The sequence below is a fragment of the Carex rostrata genome, chromosome 22 (assembly GCF_964058835.1).
Source record: "Carex rostrata chromosome 22, lpCarRost1.2, whole genome shotgun sequence".
Lineage (NCBI taxonomy): Eukaryota > Viridiplantae > Streptophyta > Magnoliopsida > Poales > Cyperaceae > Carex > Carex rostrata.
Window position 1 is genome coordinate 7,197,148 of NC_135939.1, and position 22,522 is coordinate 7,219,669.

The 22,522-nt window shown below is 34.0% G+C and overlaps 1 protein-coding gene across 3 annotated transcripts; it reads right to left on the reverse strand.

Moving 5' to 3' along the window:
• Window positions 1–6,777: 6,777 nt before the first annotated feature.
• Window positions 6,778–8,747, reverse strand: LOC144574055 (putative N-acetyltransferase HLS1). Of its 3 annotated transcripts, XM_078323884.1 has the most exons (3): window positions 8,354–8,747; window positions 8,082–8,254; window positions 6,778–7,975 (listed from the first exon to the last, which is right to left on the reverse strand). In XM_078323884.1, exons 1-3 carry the CDS (start codon window positions 8,537–8,539, stop codon window positions 7,114–7,116), a joined length of 1,221 nt encoding a protein of 406 aa, XP_078180010.1. In that variant the 5' UTR covers window positions 8,540–8,747; the 3' UTR covers window positions 6,778–7,113. The 3 variants fall into 3 exon arrangements, with proteins under 3 accessions (XP_078180010.1, XP_078180012.1, XP_078180011.1); XM_078323886.1 differs by lacking the exon at window positions 8,354–8,747 and having other exon boundaries at window positions 6,778–7,999; window positions 8,082–8,211; XM_078323885.1 differs by lacking the exon at window positions 8,354–8,747 and having other exon boundaries at window positions 6,778–7,995; window positions 8,082–8,206.
• Between the last annotated feature and the right edge of the window lie 13,775 nt (window positions 8,748–22,522).

A 22,522-nucleotide genomic window follows, 5' to 3' on the forward strand; every position in this document is an offset into this window, starting at 1 on the left:
ACCCTTGACAAGTTATCAATTCACACAATTCAAATAATTCATACATCTCATACATATCAACAACAAATACCAAATTAACTAAGATGTAGCAATTCAAGCAATTAACATTTTTGCATTTAAACCATTAAAAAGTTCACAATTCATGAGACTCAACAATTCAAGGGTTTCGTGAGACTATTGACAATTTGGTTTTTGGTGTAGATATATATGAGTTCTTAGTTCTAGAGTGAAGAACCACATTTAAAAAAAAAAAATCAGTTTAGCACTAGTGTTGTCACACATAATTGGTGCGTTGCGGAAGCGTATTTCATAATTATGTAGAGTTTGGAATATCCATAATATTTGTGTGCAACAACTATCAATGATCCAAGTATTTTCTTTATGAGTTGCAATCAAACACATCTCGAAGAGTATATATTAATTATTTTTGGGTTAATAACTAACATATACCTTGTTTAATCTCCCCCTTTGTTTTTGGTAATTTGAATAAATTAGGGGAGATTTTGTATGAACTCAAGCTAGTTTAGATTTAGGAACCCAAACAACATTTGGATTGTTGTCTCCATTCCTAAACCTACACTTTAATGAGGTATGACCAATTTTGCAACAATAATTACAAAATGTAATTGATGACTTTTGAGCTATATAATCTTGCTTGAAAGTGGATCGGTATTGATATTTCACTTCATGCAAATTACTCTTATGATTACCAATCGACTTATTTGCAACTCTAGATGAGACACTTTTGGTGTTGTTAGACTCGATTCTATTGTGATGTTGGGGAACATATTTTGTTAAATCATTTCTTTGAGTTTGATTTTGTAAAACATTTTTATTTTTGAGTTCATAAAACCATCCATCCGGTCCTTTGAAATAAGTTTTGTTTGACTCTTTTGGATTAAATGTGTTCCTATCACTATTTTGAAAATTTTTGCTCTTATAATTTTTATGATTATACTTATACCTAAATGCATGATTTGGTTTAGCATTTGAGGTTTGATAGGTATTTCCTTTGTTGGACTCTTTTTGCAAGGAAGTATTACCCTTTTTGGTAAAAAATTGATAAGTATAATACTTATCACAATTAAAATTAAGTTTAAAATTTTTGTTGTTTGAAGTTTGAGTATGTTCCCCTTTTCCTTTCGGGCCTTGTATGTGGTTAGATTCAAATGAGGATTGACCCTTCTCGAATCCAAGACCAATTTTATCCATTTTGCAATAAGATTGGCCATTGATCAAACTATCCACATAGTAAGGATCTAGACTAGTGACATTTGAAAATTCACTAGGAGACCTTAATGCCCTATTTTCGGTCTCTAAGGTTTGAACTTTAACCTTTAATATGCCTATTTCACCTATGTGCAATGTTTTTAAATTCCTAACTTCACATTCTAACATGTCATTTTTAGCAATCAATTTTTGAATAATACCTTCCTTTTCAACCAAGATTCTATTGGACTCATCAATGAGAGATTGCCACCTAGGTTCATCATCATACCGTGTTAGAATCTCATTTGTGAAATTGCTTGTATCATTGGTTTCTAACCGATTGGTACACAAGTCATGTTTGGTCTCATCAATTGAATCATTATATTCTTCACCACCTTCTTCCTCATCGGTCAATTCATCTTCGGTATCAAGATCATTAAGACCAAAATTTAAATGTACCTCATTAGCGGAGCTAGTTGAGGCTTCAATTTCATCACCTTCCTTGTTGATATTCCTTGATTTGACAAGGTCTTTAAGGAATTCTATGGTGGTCTCATCGGTGATATTCTTGCTTGCAATAATCGAGTCGACATCTATTGCCGAGAGACCTTCATCTACACTTGCCATCAATGCAAGTTTTGTCTCTTGTTCATTTTCCGACTCCGTGTCGAATTGCTCCGCCTCGCTCTCATTCGAGAGTAAGGCCTGCAAGGCTTTAGCCTTTTTCTTGGCCTTATACCCATCCAATTGGAAGCAAGTTTGAGTGGTGTGCCCTTTTCTATGACATGCGAAGCACGTCACTCTTTTGTTCTTCTATTCTCGTTCCTTGTTGTAATTTATTTCGAGATCAAGCATGTCTTGAAACATTTTGGATAGGAGAATGGTATTTTTGGAGGTCTTATGATCAATTTTGTTTATAAATTGATCATTTGAGAGACAAGTGTTTGAGGAGCTAGAAGGTTTTCGGTTTTGAGCCGGAAATGCCATGGTTTTGAATTTTGAACTTTGTTTTGGGTTTCCGGATTGCCGAAGTTTCTCTTCGAAACTTCGTAAGTGTGCATAGAGGTCATCCGGTGTGAGTGAGTTATGTGTGCCTTGAATTGCTTCTAGCGCACTCACCAAGCCGGACCATTTGTCTCTCATGAGCATGATCCTCAATAGCTTCCCTACAATTTTATTGTTAGAAAGCGGTTCTCCCAACTCGGTAAATTCATTTTGGATATGCATAAGTCTATTATACATATCCTCAATGCTTTCGCCATCTTCAACCTTAAAGGTTTCAAATTTGGCTTCTAAACCGGTTAATTTAGTTCGTTTAATTTGGGTATTTCCCTCATACCGGTTTACAAGAGCATCCCACATTTCTTTTGCGGTTGAAGAGCTACCAAAGATTAAGGCAACCGATTCACTAACCAAGTTAATTATGGCATTAATTGCAAGATCATTGTCTTTCTTGGTTTTTTTGGATTCGGGAGTCTCGATTTTAATGTCGGTGGTAGTGGTAGTGAATATTGGTGTATACTCCTTGTTAACCACATCCCATAACTCAAGAATGTTTAAATAATTGATCATGATTTTCTTCCAATGCATAAAATTTTTGGTCGAATTGCCAAAAATTAGGGGTTCCTTCACGGGTCTATAGGGTGCCATTTGACAAGTTGATCTAACTCTAATTAAGTGTGTCTTAATTTGAGTAACTTGCTCTGATACCACTCAAAAACACTTTACCAAGTTTAGATTTTACAATTTACATTTTTGATAAGTCTTCATGATTTCTTCAGTTCAAGTATTCCATATTGCAATTTCATTTGACTTAAACCTGCATAATTCTAAAATAGAAGAAATTGTAAAATTCAATAGTTGTATGTTTTTGCAAATTAGTCAAATAGACTAAAAAGATTATTGCTAGAACAACATTTTTTTCATAAAAACAGCGATTTTTTAATGGTGCATAATTTTAATAAAAACAGCGATTTTCAAACCATCTTAATAAATAGTAAAAAAATTCCAAAAAATGTAAAATTTGGTCTCCAAGCAGATTTTATAATAGATTGAACATCTAACGGTTTAGATTTGTTGTTTGATCATCACACACTAAAATATAACCCCGGAAGCACCTCGGCCGAAGTGCTTTCGGTAGCAAATTAGCCACACTATATATATATATATATATATATAGAGAGAGAGAGAGAGAGAGAGAGATGGGCTATGGTGCATTGCAATGCATGGAGGGGTTTGTGTATTGGACCATAAATCTAAAATTCAAAATCCAAATGGCCGATCCAAACCGTTCATCTTGTTCTCCATATTAATATGTGCTTGGAGACCAAATTTCACATTTTTCTGAATTTTTTTACTATTTATTAAGTATTTTACAAAATTGTTGATCCAACGGTGGCTGCTGATTTTACTGTTTTGTTAAGCCACCGTTGGATCAACAATTTTGTAAAATACTTAATAAACAGTAAAAAAATCAGAAAAATGTAAAATTTGGTCTCCAACCACATGTTAATATGGAGAACAAGATGAACGGTTTGGATCGGTCATTTGGATTTTGAATTTTAGATTTATGGTCCAATGCACAAACCCCTCTATGCATTGCAATGCACCATAGCCCATCTCTCTCTCTGTATGTATATATATATATTGCATGTATTTTTGGACTATTAATTTGTCTATCCTTGGTAAACAAATTTGCGTAGTTTTGTTGGAAGCTTATCATTTATTTTTCCAGCTCAATTCATTTCTTCCCATCCACAGACTCGCATATTATTATTATTATTACTATTTTTTCGCTATTACTTCTATTTTTTGTCTATTCCCGATCAAATTCCGGATACAACTGCAATTAGGAGTGGAGCCGAATTTTCAAGTTATGGGAGTCAAATATGAATTGAATAAGTTATATAAATTTTTCATACTGTGAATGGGGGTCAATATTGCCGTATCTATAGCATTTTACTCTATATTATATAAAAAATCGTGTATAAGTATAAACAAATTTCAAAATAAATGAAGGTCAATTGATCCTCATTCCATGAATGTAGCTCCGCCTCTGTTTGCAACGCTAGATCTATTGGATCCTATTGTGTAATCTACCAACAGGTCGTTCAAGTATAAATTATATAATACTGGGAAGAGAGGCGAATCTAGCCTATATGAATGGGGTCAATTGACTCTATTTATTTTCAATTTTTTATATTTGAAGATAAAATATTATGGGTAATGTGAAATTAATCTTCATTCGTAGTAGAATTTTTTTTTATATATTTGACTTCCAATTACGTTTGACCTCTATAGTCTAAAAGTCTGACTCCGCTTCTGACCGAGAGATGCAAGAAAACGAATATGTATTAAATAAGATAAAAAAAACAACAATAATGAAGGGAAACAAACGAACTACCGAAACTGCAAATCACATTTTTCTTGCACTTTCTTTACTTTATTTTGGATGCACTAGAGAATAGCGAGAATAGCTACTGTTGAGAATAGTAAATTAAGAATAGCGAGAACAACTATTATTTAAGAATAGCGAGAACAGCTATTATTTAAGAATAGCGCTAACTCAAAGCTATTCGAGAAGTTGTTTGGATTGAACATTTAGAATAGCTACTGTAGGGTTTGAGGTTTTGAGAGAGTTCATTTACTATTCCATGTTTTTGTAGAAATAGCGAGAATAGCGCTATTCTCGCTGTTCCTGAGTATGTTTGAATGGATCGGAACATCGCTATTCTCACTGTTCTCGCTATTCTCGCTGTATCCAAACATATTAAAATTCTCCAAGGGATAAAAGAAGGTCGCATGCAAATTTAACAGATAGAGGTACTGAGGTACAGAACCAGTACATTTAAGGCATGTGTCCTTTGGTTCCTATTTATTTGTTTGTCTTTTAAAATCTTTTTAAGATAAACTTTTGATGTCACTGTCAATTAAACACACAAAAATACAACATTATTTTGAGGGAATATATGCCCCATATAAGTACAGTGGTGGGTCTCCATTCGCTATTCCCATTTAAATAAATTCAAAAGATATTATCTCAAAAAAGAAAATCAACACATTAGATACGATACTATATATATGCTTCTTAAAAAAAGAATTTTTTTAGAAACCATGAATAAAAAAATAAATTTTACCAAACCAACTTGATTGCTTTGTTTAAAAACCATAAGAATCAAGATGTCATTTCGTTCAAAAAAAAATAAAATATTTTGGAAACGAAATGACATTTCGGTTCTTATGATTTTTGTAAAAAAAAATCATGTAGGTTTCATAAAAATCTTTTTTCTAATTATGATTTATACCAAGAAAATCAAAATATAGTTGTTGACTTTTAGGTAAACAAAATTTTACTAAGTCCATTTTATTCTATTAAATATCATATTTGCAAACAATAATATTGAAAGTAAAAAAGGAGCCATCTGCGGTATATATGTACAACGATAAGGTTTATTTAGACAGAGATATTTGGAGAAAACCAGGTCCAGGGCACAGAAGCAAACAGAGGGCAGTCACGGATTATATGTTTGCAAGATAGATATGCTTTTAGAAAGCGTTTTCTCAATTAATTCTCACCAACAAAAATTCAGCTCAATCCAGAAGCAGGGGCAGGCCCATCTGGAGCTAGGGGCAGTCGTTTCCTCCTTTCCTTAATTTTAAATTTTATTGGTGATTTATTATTTCTGATCGACTTTGTTCTTCTTAAATATTTTTCTCTGAATATTTAATTTTTAATTCAGATTAAATTTAAGATTAAAATCAAAATATTTTTTTCAATTATGATTGATAATTATAATTGTAAGTTAGAGCATCTTAAATTATAGGTCAGAGTATTGAAAAATATAAGTCAAAATATTATTTTTTTTATCAAGTACCCAATTAGTTAATGGATTTAAACCCAATTCGATAATCTTTTGTAGACAAAAATTCTAAATCCGTCCGTCCAGAAGTGTACAAAATAGATGTTTTTTATTCTTTCCCCTTGGGAAAGTTGTGCAACGTTAAATGAGGTAAGATTAAGAAACTAAAATTCATATGCTAGCAAACAAGAGATGATTGGTACTTTTTTTCTTATCTTTTTTTAAATAAAGATAATAAATTTTAGACCATACAAAAAGCCTAAAAGATTATGGAGGAGGAGGAGCATCATTAGCATGACATCTTTCTTTAGCAATAAAAAAAAAAAAGTTAAGAATAATAAATATCAACGCCCTTAAAACTTGCGCTTTTGGTGAAGAAAAGAAAACCTATTTTGGTAAACAATTAAATTAAAATCTTAAGAAGTGGGCAGCCCCAAAAATGGAAAAGCCGCCAAATTTTAATGACACAATTAAGTCTGTAATAATATCAAACTGAAGTTTTGCAAACCAAACTTTAATTAGATTTGAGATCCAATTTTGCAAAATCTATACCTAGAGAACCTAGCTCAACGCATTTGATTCCAAACCAACTTAAAAAAAGTTCTAGAATCATCTTTAACGGCCTAAAGATTAAAAGAGCAAAATTCTAAAACCTAAACAGAATAATAATACAACAAATGAGAATATCTTCTCCAAAACAGAGAGGAAAAAAAAGAGAACCTCATTACTTCATGTGTCATTTTTCAAAAAAGATGCACAACATTCCATCTACATCTACACCACCACCACACTTATCCTATGCTTCCTAAGCTACTACGTGTCATACAGATAGCTATCCTTGTGAACAGAGCATAGCCACACAAAAAACCTACACTAAAAGAGCCACATAATATCATTAACTATATCCCGAACCGTTAAAAGCCATTGAAAAGCCGTGCTGCTTTCAACAACCCGTCACCCGCATTCCGTTACAGCCGTTACATCACTCAAAAGCCGGATATTATCCGCACGCAAATTACAAAATGCTTCTCCTCCGTCCGATCAATCACACCTCTCTGGGGTCCACAAAAATTGACGGCGGAGGTCTAGCCTTTGTCCAGTCACCAATCTCCCCGTCGCTGTACTCTTCACTCAACCGTTTCACGCACCACAGATCCGAGAACGATAACCGTTCCCAGTGTGGCACCCCAGCTCGGATGGGTTCGCACTCAGCCACTTCCGTAGCTACCAATCCGCACCCACCATCTCTAGCCATATTATGGGAGTGCGCACACAGTGCACGCATTAAATGCTGAGCCTCGGGCCCCGCACCGCCGACTCCATACAAAAAGTAGACGCCAAACGGTCTGAACAGGTTGGGAAACGAAGGGATTTTAAACCAGGGCAACATCCGGTCTATGAACCGGCTCGTACCGGCCAGGGCCTTTACCAGTTTTGAAGCGCCTCGTACCTCCAGCTGAAACGAATTCTTACAGTTCCATACACTCAGCACAGACCATGAACTGGGCGGTGAGGCCAAGAACTCCTCAATACAATTCCAAGCCAAGCCGTATTGCTGTGCCGGTACAGCCAAGAAAGTACCAAGAGATAACGGGTTGCGTAACACCGAGTCTATATCATGAGGGAAGAACTCGGTACAGGCGAAGTGGTGCCGGTAGAGAACTTCAGCCTCGTGTTGGGATAGACGTATTAGACGGACTCCGCGGTGCGGGACTGGTACACGATGGCGGTACACCGGGTTCACAAAGACTGATGGTTTTCGGAATTTGTTGTATCCACACCGGTCGGTGAAGAGCTTCACTGACGCTTCGTTGTCCTCATCTGTAGCCATATACGAATATTCAGCACCCATTCGCTTGAACCAGTTCTCCATTTGTTGCACCAATTTCTGCGCAATACCCCTCCTCCTGTTTCAAATTTGTAAATGCTAACTATTATATTCTCAGTCACACTGTCGTGACAAAATTTGCGACTTTACAGGGGTGATATGACACAAGACATGAGCTTAAGTACCTGTAAGCAGGGGAGACTCGGAGGCCTAGAATATAGGCTACTTTAGTGGCGATTGGAGTAGACCCGGTGTGATTCTTATTCCGGAGAGATGGCTTGCGGCCACAAGTCACAGTCTTTATGCAGCCGCGCACCAGGCCTACGGTTTCCCTCAATGACCCAGTTATCTCTGCCACCTGTACCGATTATTAGTTTGAATAAGTATTGCATCAAAAATCAAACTGAAATTGATAAAAAAAATGCCAAGTTATATGATAACTGGAAGGCAGTAGTACCAGCATGAGGTAAGAAGGGGAATGACGGATGCGGCAAAGTGGGTCCCCCAAGAGATCAGTAAAGAGAGAAATCTTCCCGCTAGGACCCACTTCACACATGCGCTCCACCGATTCTACACTCTCTCTATCCATCCGAGGATCAAACTCTCTAATTTCGATCCTCAAATTGTCTTCTTCCATTCTCATTTTCTATGAAAAGAAGGGTCAAAAGTTCATAGCTTTCTCATATTTCAGGATTATATTTTTCTTAGATTTTTTATCCTCTTTGTTATAAGTGGTAGGCGATGGGGCTTTTCGTTGCTCAGTTTAGGTAAGTGAGGAGTAGTTCGTGATCATTGAGAAAGAAGAAATACGCGATTTAATGAGGGGAAGGGAAGAAAGTATTTATAGTGGCAGGAATAAAGAGTCGGAAGCTAAAGTGATAGTGTGAGATAGGAAGGGGAGTTAGTGGGCCCGGACTTACAGATAGATGAACGGATGAGATCACGAGCCCTGTGGGCCCATCTCTTTATCTCGAATCGTCTCGCCTCTCATATCTCAGTATCATGATTTTTGGACTTTTGGCCGGATGGAGTCTCCGCCGCTTGCTTGAACCCGGTTCATATGCTGTCAAAATGCACGCTTTTATCGATAATGATTATCAACTTGCTGACGGTTCAATGGTTCGTTGCTTCCAAAATCCAAAAAGAATTTGCCAAGAACATAAATTTTATCGTATTTCGTGTTACTTTCCGTACTTTGAGATATTTTTAATGTAATTTTTTTCTACGGGGAACGTACGGTTTTCAGGGTCTTTTATTTAAAGAAAAAGAAAAATGTCATGGAACCACCGGTCCACGGTCCACTGTCCACCACAAAAATATGTAGCGAAAAATTTGATGTTCCATGGTAGAAAAATCCCTGGGAACAACAGAGGGAGTAGCCAGCAGGTCCATTTTCGTTTAAAAAGAACAGCTGTAATGGAAAGAACTAATAGGCGCAGTCCAGTGCTAGCTGAATTCACATCCTCTCCAATACCTGATCAGAGAATCTGTTACAATTACTAGATCTGGACCATTCTTTTTTAACTTGGCACGAATCTCAAAGTCTAATAACAGTGCCCTCTATACTAGCCCGAATCTCAAACCGTAAAGTGAGGGTAATCCTCTGTAATACCTGAGAGGATACAAATCCGTGCAAGCTAGGGGTCTAATGCGTCTGTTGCGCCGCTGTTTGTATCAGCTGTCGTAGTCAATTAATTACCATTATTTCACTAATCTCTGCGCTCCTCTGACGACGATCCCTGGTGCGGGTTGTTTTTTCATTCTTTTACTTGACCCGATTCATTATTTGATACGTAAGGAATGTAACAGGATATTCTATCGAATGCTCTACTTAACCTACCTTATTCATGTCTGACACGAATCGGTTGCTATTACTTGCGCAATTATCATCCGATATATCATCTGCGATTCTCATACGATAAAATATGGATTTTTAACTATAAGATATACGCATCAGTACACGTATACATGTCGACAAAATATGGATTTTTGTAATTAATTCCATCGCTTAGAGCAACTGTTTCACTATTACCTAATTGTTGAATGGTCTAACAAACAAATCAATTATATAACAATTTAAAATTTAATTTAAATTTTATGCAACAAACAACTATGTCATAAATAGTTGTAAACCAATTATTTATCAAACAATTTTTTTTCATATAATCTGTCAATTAAATAAAAAGATTAACAGCAACAACTAAAATTATATTCTACGACAAAGAAAAAAAAACTTATGTTGCAGGCTTAGATTTTCTAAAGAGGAAAAACAGAGGATTCCAGAGATATTGTACGACAATAATTCCACAGCTGTCATCCTGTGAGAAGAGCCTCATCATATATCATATATGTACCGTGTATTTGTGTACCGCAGATACAATGAAGATATTTATTTGGCTATTTGATTTGATTTGAATTGAAGCAGGGCAGGGCAGGGCGGCAGGCTAGGCTACAACGTTCTGATCATCAGTCTGAGGATTAATGATAATCAATGAAGAGCAGTAATAGCTAGTGGCGGCGTGGCGTGAGTAGCGCCTTCGATAAATGAGGGAGATACGGCGACTGGCCTTGAGAGAGCTCCACGTGGCGGGTGTGGCGGCGGTTAACGGCCTATCGAAATCATGAAGGTGACGGCGCTATGATGATATGGGTCACGCATGATGGATGATGGATGGGTACGTTCTTCAAACAACTTGCCAAATACCAATAAATTATAAACGGTTTGGATCTGGATGGGGCTCTACACCTTTTTCCTTTCAGCTTATGTCGCAGTGGCACCTAGCTAGCGCATACATAGATATATATTAATTTATTTATTGTTTTGTTTGGGGTTTATGCAAAACAAAACAAAAAAAAAATCTTCTATATATTGACAAAATATTTCATTATTAAATGACAAAGTTAAAAACATTAATTAACAAAAACAAAATAAAGTGTTATAATAAGTCTAATGTTAGTCAAAGGATATTGTTATAATAAGCATTAATTAACAATGTAAAATGTTATATATAGTAAGTCTAATGCGTCAAGATAGTGTTATAACAAAATAATTCACTTCCTCAACCAACTTATTAAAAAATCATTGAATAATATGCATCAATTATTTTATATCTTTGTTTTCAACGCCTCATGCCTTTCATATCTCATCATATCTCGTATTTTATATCTTCGTTTTCAAAGTCCAAATTGTCGATCCAAACTGTTCAACATGACATATATATACTAAAATATGGTTAGGGATGAAATTTTATAATTTTTAAAAAAAATTTACTATTTTTTAAGATGTGTAGAAAATCATTGTTTTTTTAACGGTTAAAAAATAATGATTTTGTACCTATCTTAAAAATTAGTAAAAAAATTCCAAAAAATATAAAATTTCATCTCCATGCATATTTTAGTATAAATATTATGTTGAACGGTTCGGATCGACAATTTAAACGTTGAAAATAAAGATATAAAATATGTTGTATGGGGAGGCATGAAAAAAGATGAGGCATTGGAACCCTCCTCTTTATAGATATATTGAATTTGTGATCACTTTTGAAGATATTTTGTGATGTAGCAAGAGATATTGTATCCTCACCCGACAATGAAATACATTTACTCGTTTAACTCTATGAATATTGATAAAAAAAAAATTCCGTTAACTTATCAAGCATGGATTTTGATAATATATATATATATATATATATATATATATATATATATATATATTTCATAACTGATTGAGCAATGTATAGATAATATTTAATCGTACATGTTATCATGTAAAGTAATTAGTAAATACAAAATTATATAAGTTAGTTTTCTATTCTTACATTTAACTATACAATATATAATGATTTATATACAACATTTATTTAGTTTTATTTAATTAGTAATTAATCATTAGATTGATTTATACAATATTGTATATAGTTTTATTTTATTATTATTATTTTATTCTCTTAAAAAATAATGGTAAAATTATATATTTTTTATATATTTTATGCTATAATGTACATGATGTGTATAAAGTAATATTTTTATTTAATTGTTTATTGAACATTTAAGTAAGATTATTGTATTTCAGTACGGATGAGAATAACATTTAACGGAGAAAAATATGAGAAATATAAAATAATTTTAGACAGATAAAATACAAAATTATTTTCATCATATCTTTACCGTACCCATAGACACCCCTAAGAAATGTAACAAAATTTGGCAGAATATCCATTAATAAAAGCTCAATTTAATACTGAAGTTCACTATTAAATTCAACCTCAGTAAAACATTTATCAAAAGAATATATTATACAATGCATGCGAATTGAATATTAATGTGAACTGTGCATAAATAGGAAAGTCAAGTGGAGCAGTTTAGGTTTCTGTTTCTGTGTGCGTGGTCAACCTTCGAATGTGGATTCAAATTGCAAGAGAGATGAAGACACCACAGAAAGACAGGCTTTGTTCATTTTCATGTGCTTCATAATATATCATTTAACTTTAATTGTTCATAATACAGATATGTGTATATATTTGTTAGACTTTTGTATTCATGATCTTAAGAGTGGTAAATTGTTGCCATTGAGCTAAAACAATATAGAAAGAATGACTATGAAAGTACTCATGCTTCATTCTGTTATGCAGGTGTGAGGTCGGACTTTCAAACTATAGAAACTAAACACATTTAGGAGTCTTTTTTTGAAATAATTTCTAAATGTGTTTAATTTATAATTTAAAAGTCTGACTTCGCACCTGTATAATATTTTATTCTAAATATTACCATAATATTTTTTTTAAGATCAACTTTATAATACCATAATATTTTACTCTGAATCATATAACAAATCATACATACATACATACATACATACATACATACATACATACATACATACATATATGTATATATATATAGAGAGAGATGGGCTACAGTGAGTTGCGAAGTAAAACATGTTTATACTCCACACAATATCTTCATTTTCAAAGTTCAAATAGCCGATTCAAACCTTCCAACATGTTCTTCATAATAAAAATATGCTTGCAAACTAAACTTTACATTTTTTGGAATTTTTTTACTATTTATTAAGCCACTCTGAAAATCTGAAAATCTCGACGAACGGTAAAAACAGTAAAAATTTCTGGACCACCGGATCGGCGATTTTCAAAGTGGCTTAATGAATAGTAAAAAAATTCCAAAAATGTAAAATTTGGTCTCCAATCACATTTCAATATCGAGATCATGTTGAGCGGTTCGAATCGACGTTTTGAACTTTAAAATCACAAAATATGAGTGTGAAGTAAAATAGTCGCGCGCTTTACTTCACAACTCACCATAGCCCATCTCTCTCTCTCTTCTCTATATATATAAATAAATGATAATCAATTAACCTCATTATTTTTTAAACTCCGCCTTTGCCCTTATGTAGCTATAACCAGTATTGTTGCAGAACCAAAATTTTTATTAATACCATTTAAAAAATAAAACCACCAATGAAATTGAGAAATTCAAAAAATACCAGGGCCTTCAAGTCAATATGCGGCTCCATTCTTAGGGGGGCCACATATTGAATTGGAGGCTCTCGAAAATCTAAATATCTGTATATTACGGTGCATTTATGAGTTTTGGGAGCCTCCAATTCAATCTGCAACCATCTAAGAATGGAGCCGCAGAGTTGGCGGTCCTGGTACTTTTCGAATTCCTCATAATTTGTGGTTTTTTTTTATTTTTATTTTTTTGGACAGTGGGATTAATAAAAAGGGTCACAGAAGAACCATGCTATTTAATAAAAGTAATGAAGGTCACGCACTAAAGTAATGAATGAAATAAGTAGCTAGATAGCGTATTAATTAAATGCACGGAAGCTTCCAAATGAAACGGTTAGCCTAAACCAAGAGGTGGAAACTGGAAAGTCTCTCATGATTTTTTTAAGGCCTATAATATAACAAAAGAACCATGCATTCTGTCTCCATCTTTTGTTTTATATATACAACAAAAGCTGCGTTGTGTTATTCGATATACTATAGATTTTTTTTTTAATTAATGTCCATATACAGATCGAGTCATATTTCATGCCGACCAGAAGTTACTCTCATCAAAATTAAAATGATGCATGATTAGTATTAGAATATAATATCATAAATAATATCTAATTTAGTTGAATATAATGTTTTTGATGCCAAAGATGCATGATCAAAAACCAATTAATTAAATATTGTCGATTGGATATTAAAATAGAGATCCTAAGTCTTTTTCTTAACATAAATGTACTGCATAATGTTTTATTCTAATTTTCTGTTTAGTAAAAAAAAAGTCTTTAGAAACCGTGCTAAAATCACCGGTGATAAAATCTAGTTTTTTTTTTTTTGTTTTTTGTCGGTTTTGACCGGTTTCAAACCAAAAAATTTTTTACTGGAAAGTTAGTCAGAAATCGGAGAAAAAAGTACGGGTTTGATCAGATTTTAAGTTCCAGCGCAAAGAGTGGTAGTTTTTAAAGTTAATATTAATAAAATTTTCGGAACGTGCATGCCACTATTTGTTTTTTTGGAGGAAAATGATAATGCATACCCATATTTGATTGATAAGATATTATTTTTTTTTTACCATATTTTGAAAATGAAAAAAAAGTATAATTTTACTTTTGGTGTGTTTGTCAAAATGCAATCACCATTGTAACTAGAATTAGCCTAATCAAATGGTATGTAAATATTATAGGATTTTTTGCTTTCCACGGGGGATTATCATTAGGGGCGGATTTAAGATTTTTGTCAGAGGGGTTAAAAAAATATCGAATCGGGTTTAAATGGTTAATCGAGTTAATGAATTCAGAAAACAAACATTCAGAGGGGTAAAAAATTTCCAGGAGAAGGCAAAATCAGTCGAAACTGGTAAATATCTCTATTAAAATTCAAAATCCAAAAAAGACAGTTGCACGTCCTCCCCATTCTTCCCTAGATACAATATGAGTCCGCCCCTGATTATCATATTTCAAGTTTAGATGGATAGCAATTTCATATATTAAATGTTGATGTTGAAATATTTTAGATGCAAACAGGGGAGGGTTGGATCAGAGGGGCTTACCAGAGAGATCTAGCTGGAATATTTAAAAGGATGTTGCAATCTATTTTTTTATTAATGCAATTTTGATAAACTAAACACTACCAAGCCTTTCAATATATATATATATATTGAGATAGACTAATAAACAATTGATTGTTTCTAGCCTCCCGTGCAATCAAGTCGTTTTCCGATTTTTAAAATCCAAATGATCGATCCAACCCGTTAGATGTGATCTCCATATTAAAATATGCTAGGAGACCAAATTTTATATTTTTTGAAAACTTTTTAATATCTATTAAGCCACTTTGAAAATCGCTGATCCAACGGTGGCTTAACCAAATAGTAAAATCAGAACCTACCATTGGATCAGCGATTTTCAAAGTAGCTTAATAAATAGTAAAAAAATTCCAAAAAATGTAAAATTTGGTCTTCTTGCATGGAGATCACATCTAACGATTTGGATTGATCATTTGGACTTTAAAAATCGGAAAACGATTTGGTTGCACGGGAGGCTAGGAACAATCGATTGTTTATTAGCTTATCTCTCTCTCTATATATACTAGTAATTGTGCCCGTGCACAGCAACGGGAGCAAATTATGTAGTAGAAAACATTAAGCTCCTTAATAAGGAGGAAAGATAATTTAAATCAAATTTGTAGAGAAAAATAGTTAAATACTATATTTATCTACAAGATAACACATGTGAACTCTAGTGTAGTGGTAAGAATTTTGGATTCGAATCCCGCCTTCAGTAGAAAAAAAGAAAAGGGTGCGCGGTGCACAGGCTCGGTCTGCAGGTGCCATGCGTGGTTCAGAGGCGCGGTCCACAGGTGCGGCGCGCGGTCTACGGGCACTGGGATCATATGCGGCGCGACCAATCCATACTTAAGTGTTGAAACTAATAATTTGGAAAATTCATTTATATGCGATCTGAAAATTCAACGGCTGAGCATCATTCTGAAAAAAAAACAGCAGGACTCTTGCAGGATCTAGACATTAAGCTCCTTAATAAGGAGGAGAGATATATAAAAGTAAAGGACGTGTGTATATATATTAAGTTTTTTTTAATTATTTTATTATTTATTAAATATTTTACAAAAATATTTTTTTTAGATAATTCTCAAACACTGAAAAACAACACTTTGCTTAATTGCTACACGCGGCACTGCCAGTAAAATATTGCTGCTGTGCTTATTTGCTACTGAAGTAGCAATTAATGCTGAACAAAATTGTTTATTCAATAACTTTGCACATGGTATAAGTTGTCTTTGATTTTTTTTTTTCCTTGTTGAACAAAGCGCATTGGTTTAGTCTTTGATATTTTACAACCATATTTACCTTCGTAGTAGCTACCAAGTTTTCAAAAAAAAGATATTTTACAACCATATTTAGTGTCCAAGTAATACGAACAAGTTAGATATTTTTCCGACAAGTGCATGGATGGTTGTATCTGCATCAAACAAATTAATTACAGAAACAAAACCAACCTAATAACTTGTTTGTCATGCAAATTATCTAATTTCATACAGCGAATGAAATGATACAAGAAGTTTTCAAAGCTCTCGTAATTCGGAGTCTCTAATGAATTATGATTCACATGCACTATGATTCCTTATCCTTTTTTTTTTTTTTTAATTTGTTCAATTGTTTATCGCATTCCATTCGGATCCAACACCCGAAACCCGCACCAGACACAGGAGGGGATGTCTCACTAGAGGTGGCAATGAGCTGGCTCGTCCGAGTCACGAGTGAGCTGATTTTAAAAGTTTGAGCTGAAATTAATCTCAGCTTGAAATCATCACAAGTTGGATCAAACTAACTCGCGAACTGACGAGCTGGCTCACTGGATCTGACTGAATCTTGTTTTAAGAAAAAAAAAATCTACAAACTTTTTGGACTGAGCTGGACAGTATAAAATGCACACAAATTGATGCCTAGCCGCGCTAGCGGACGAGCAAGTTAGGTCTCAATTTGAACTTGTTAATTCTGAACCGAATTAGTGGCGAACTGGCTCGTTAAAAGCTCGGTCCAATAACAAGCAAACTGTTAGCAAGCGAGTCAGATACGAGTTATGATCGAGTCACAAGTTAGCAGCTTTTTTTTGGCACCCCTAGGAGGTGATGCCTGATCGACAAGTAGCCTAGTGATACCTGATCGACAAGTAGAGAAACAATCTTGCGGTAAATAGGGAGTAGTGTTTGTTTAATGGGTTCAAAGGTTGGAATTTTGGATATGATTTCACCTAGCTAGGGTTTAGAAAAAGAGAAGTGGTGGTAAGTTAATTAAGAGAGCAAAGTTGACTTAAAAGAAAATGCCTGGGGAAATGGGTGAGACATGCTCTTTCTTAATTGGAAGCAGTGTTATTATTTAAACCCTAAAGCATTCAACATCTGGACAAATTTTTAAGTACCTAATTAGGGTTATAAAATGTTACTCAAAACTGTTTGAGGGATTATAAAATGTTACTCAAAACTGTTTGAGGGATTACATAATGAAGCCAAAACGTGTCAAAACAACCAAACACCATCCATTCCTTTTATGGGGTACCTTTTGGGGCCCTCATGTTTTTGCAGAGCCTCATGTCTTTTTTTCTTTCTTTCTTTTTTTTTGGATGGCAAATCTAAAGTGATGCTGAGGTGTACTAGATGACAAAGTAAGTAGCTAGATACATATACCTTGGGCATGAATGATCCATACATAACGAGTGATCTGTCCTTTTACACAATTGTTTTTAAAAAAAAAAATTTTAAGGAATTTATAAGGATAGTGTACTGTTCATATTTCAGTCTAATTTTTCTAATAAAATGGCTTCACAGATTGAGAGTGAAATCTCATTAATAGAAGAGGAAGAGAAGAGATCAGAGGTGACTCTGGTAAGATTTACCTCCACACAATGATTTTACACTCAAATTTTGAAAGTGAAGATTGTCACCAAAAATCAATACATCGCTGAGCTTTCTTTTTCTCCGAACAGTGCTTGTTTATCTCTGCTCCCTTTCTTGTTCTTTTCTTCTGAAGCAGGTGAAACCATCGAGAGAGAGCCAGTCTGAATTGATCCTGTAAGAGATCTTCTACAGAACTAATACGTTTATTCTTCAAGTGATTCATATCATCAAGTGTACCCATTTCCCATTTCAGTCCAATCAAATGATCAACAATAGCCAATATATCCTGTGGTAACAAAAATATGTTGTCCTGAGGTATATCAAGATTGAGTTTCCGGTTCATATTTCGTCGACCAATCCTTCCTAATTCGCATTTTGGTTTAGCAAATTTATTTTGTACCTCCTCATATATGGACTCTGAAAATACCAAATCGTCCTCTTCTATAGAACGTAACTTTTTATAAACTCCGAAATAGCATTTTCTGTTGAACTAATGTTAAAAAAGAGTTCGTTATCTTTCTCTCTGTCCAGGATAGACAAGAAAATCTCAGGGTAACAAACATTCTCGAGAATTTCTTTCATATTCGAACCCATAGCTGATAATAGAATTAGAATAGATATCTTTTGTCTGCTAAGTCTGGTAATTTTTTCCATTCTACTAATGAATTCTCGATAATAATTCGCAAATCTAAATCACCTAATTGTTCTCTAATAGCATCAGCTCCTATCAGAATTTCTCGATTTTGAAATGTCTTGAAGCCCCGAGTATTAAAAAAAAGTAGAATGCTGTATTTCCGAGATTGAAATTCATGTTCGAATAAACCTCTTAATCGTACGAATAGAAATAGTCCGAGATAAAATTCACCCTTGCACAGTAATTATTTCTTTCCCTCCCTCCGCGTACCCCTTGTGGAGCTGAGCTATGAAAATAAAGACAGTGAGGCTGTAAAAAGATTAAAAAAATATATATTATTTCGAGGTCTTCATCCCAGTAAAAAGGTTAACCTCATGTATAGATGAGGAGGGTTCAAATGCACCCAAATTTTTGTGCACCCAAATTTTTGTGCACCCAAATGCACCCTATCCTTTTTCTCCGTTTTCAAAGTCCGAATAGTCAATCTGAACCGTTAGATGCGATCTACATATTAAGATGTGCTTGGAGACCAAATTTTACATTTTTTGGAATTTTTTTACTATTTATTAAGCCACTTTGAAAATCGCTGATCTAATGGTCCAGAAAATGTAAAATCAGCGATTTTCAAAGTGGCTTAATAAATAGTAAAAAAATTCCAAAAAATGTAAAATTTGGTCTCCAAGCACATCTTAATATGTAGATCGCATCTAACGGTTCGGATTGACTCTTCGGACTTTGAAAAAGGAGAAAAAAAATTTGAAAGATAGGGTGCATTTGGGTGCACAAAAATTTGGGTGCATTTGAACCCTCCTCTGTATAGATTATATTTTTGTCAACTGTCAGAAACTCAAGAATTCAACACTTGACTTTGGTACATCTGGCTGGATTTCTATTTGTAGAAGATATTATTTTATTAATTTTGTATATCTTACAGACTAACAGCCTTTCATTTACCATAATAATATTAGAATGCAAGAATTGAAGATGAAGCCATATGATTGGTTATATTTCCGAGTCAATCGGGTTTCCCAATTTATATATTTTTTTAATTAACCAACTTTGGATTAGGCGAAAAGGCACATTTATTTTTTAATTTTTTAATTTTTGAAAACGGAAAAGGTTTTGTTTTTTACAGTGATCATTGAAAGAGGCAGTACACAAAATTTCCCAATAGATTGATTATTGGACAAATCAGAAATGGCATCAATGATCAAACTCAAACACAAGAGAAAACGACACAAAGTTATTTCCTCACGAAATTCACTTGCACCCGAGGATCCTTTTAAATGACACAACCAACCCACGCCCTTTGGGAAAGCCTATTCATAGGCCATATCAAAGATCAGATAGATAGATTCTCTGTGGCCATTTTCTCATCAATCTCATGTAGCTCACTCATAATTGTTTAACAAATTTTGTCAGCCCAATTTTTTATTAATACCATTTCAAAAAAGAAAAACAAAACACTTCTGAAATTGAGAAATTTCAAAAATATTTAATATTTGGAAAAATTGTGCCAATGCCATTGCAAAACCCTCTATTTTGAAAAATGCCACTGCAAAGTTTAAATTTCTGCCAATGCCACTGCAAACTGATTTTATTCCTAATTTTGCCCCAAATACATTATTAATCTTTTAAAAAAATAAAATAATAATAATGACATAACTACCCTTCTCATAATCACGAACCCTAGCCTCCCCCTATTCCTCTCCCGTGCTTTCTCCTCCTACCGCTTCCTTTCCTAATTACGAAAACTTCATCTCCTACTAGCGAAAACTAGCAGATTCCTCTCCTACTACTGAAAACTTCCTCTCCTACTGGCGCTTCCAACTCATGAACCTTTATTTCTCTCAAAAATTGGCGGATTCCAACTCAAAATTACACCCGTGCTTCTCTTTCTCCAAAATCACGAAGGATGAATATGTAAGTTGGATTCCAAAAATTGGCAGATTCCAACTACTAATCCCGTGCTTCCCTCTCTAATTTTGGTCTAACCTGATTCGCCTCAGCAAGAATCAGTCAATTCAAAATCGCAGCCTCATCAAGACTGCAATCCGCCAATTCACCTCAGCAATCCTCCAATTCGTCAATTCTTCCTTTGCTGGTGTCACCGGTTATAGCTTACTGGTAAATTTGCATACTGTTTATAGCGTACTATAAATTTAATGGTGTCACTAGTTTTAGCGTACTGGTTAATTTGGTGATTTATCATTTTATCCTCCTTTTATCTCTTATTTTTTATCATTTTACTGATTTATCTCTACTTTTCTTGTACTTAGTTTGAATTTAATGTTAAATTTAGGTACAAGTAAATTTAGTTTCTGTCATGGTATACTTTCTGCCCATGTCCTGTAAAATGTCCTTGGAAAGGAAAACAAGATGTTAGTTAGGCAGTTATCCTTTGAAATGACATTAATTTTCAATTCTCTTATACTCTCATTTGTAGTGTGAACGAATATTGTTTTCATAATTGCAAAGCTGGACCTGTTATTACTTGTTATTACTGTCAGAAATATGAATTAGAACTGATATAGTCACAAATTTGAATTAGAACTGATTTTCTGACAAATCTACACAAAAAATGTCTTACAACTGATTTAGAACTGATATAGTCACAATGTCTTATAATGTCTTAGAACTGACTATTTTCAATGCTTGTGAGACATGGCTAAGGTGAAGATAAAGAAGATCTCGCAATGCTTGGTGTTTTTGGATTTTGAAAGTTGGCAGGGGTTATTTTGCAAAATTATGATATTTTTCAGGTTTAGAGTTGGATTTTAATAGTTGGTAAAATTGTAATATTGCAAAATAGTTGGATTTTAATAATTGGCAGATTTGTTTAGTGCTTATTGCTTTTAGGATTTAGAGTTTGAACTGAATTTTGCTTAGTGCTTTTGTTGCAAATTTTGCAATTTTCCCTTTGCTAAATTGTACTTGTCGTTTGCAGATATTTGCTTAGTGCTTTTGTACCAATTAAAACTGACGACTCCAATCTTATTGCACTCAGTTAGGTACACTGGATCTGAATTTGAGATGGAAGTACCATAAAGATGGATGTTTTGATAGGAATTAATTTTACTCCACAACCAAACATAATCCAAGAGACTAAATCAAACTCTAATTGCATCTCAAAAGGCAAAGCATGCTATGTTCTTGTGCTACATAAAAGTTACCATCAAAAGGCAAAGCATAACTAGTACCATTAACAATACATCTGGGACCATATACCCATAAAATAACCAAAGCAGTACTACATTACTACATAACCATAACTAAATACACTTCTACACTACTTGCGCATAATTATAATCAAAATACTAATCATCACAACAACATTTATAAACAGAAGAAATATTATCTTCTCCGCTAATGCAATAATTTTGGAGATTTGTTTCTTCAATTTTTCAAACTCATTATCAAATCGAGCGACAATTCGATTAGGGGGGGATAGGTCATGCTCGGGATCTCTCTGCATGCCCACAACTTCAATGTCACGAAGTTATGCCTCATAGTCATCTTCCCACATTCAGAATTTGCACGAAAATGTCTTCTGCAAAATAAAATAAAACCACATTTTAATAAAATCAAAAGAGCCACTTAACTTAAAAAAACTCTATTCTTTTGCTATTATTTTTCCTAATGCAAAACATTAAGAAAAAGGTAACCTTTCTTTTTGCTCAATTTGTTTTTTCTGCTTACACGTAGCAGGAAATTTAAGTATATTTACCTAATTCAGGGTATTATGGTCACAATCTAGGGTGAAACAAACAAGGTATTATGGTCACAATCAAGGTTAGACTACATGGTACATATTTTCTCATGTCTAATTTAACAAAAGTTAGTGATACCATGTCGATCTATACTTAGAGGAGACCATCTTTTACCAAACTGGTCTATTGCCAAATCAGTTTACTTAGCACAGTTTTTGTCTGGTGGTAGTGTACCTCAACTCTCTGAATTAAGGCAGTGCTTGCATTAAAATTCGGGACACCATGGGTTCAATGAGGGTATAATTGGGTGCTGGGTAGGAGGAGGAGGAGGCCGACGAGGCGATTACAAGGAT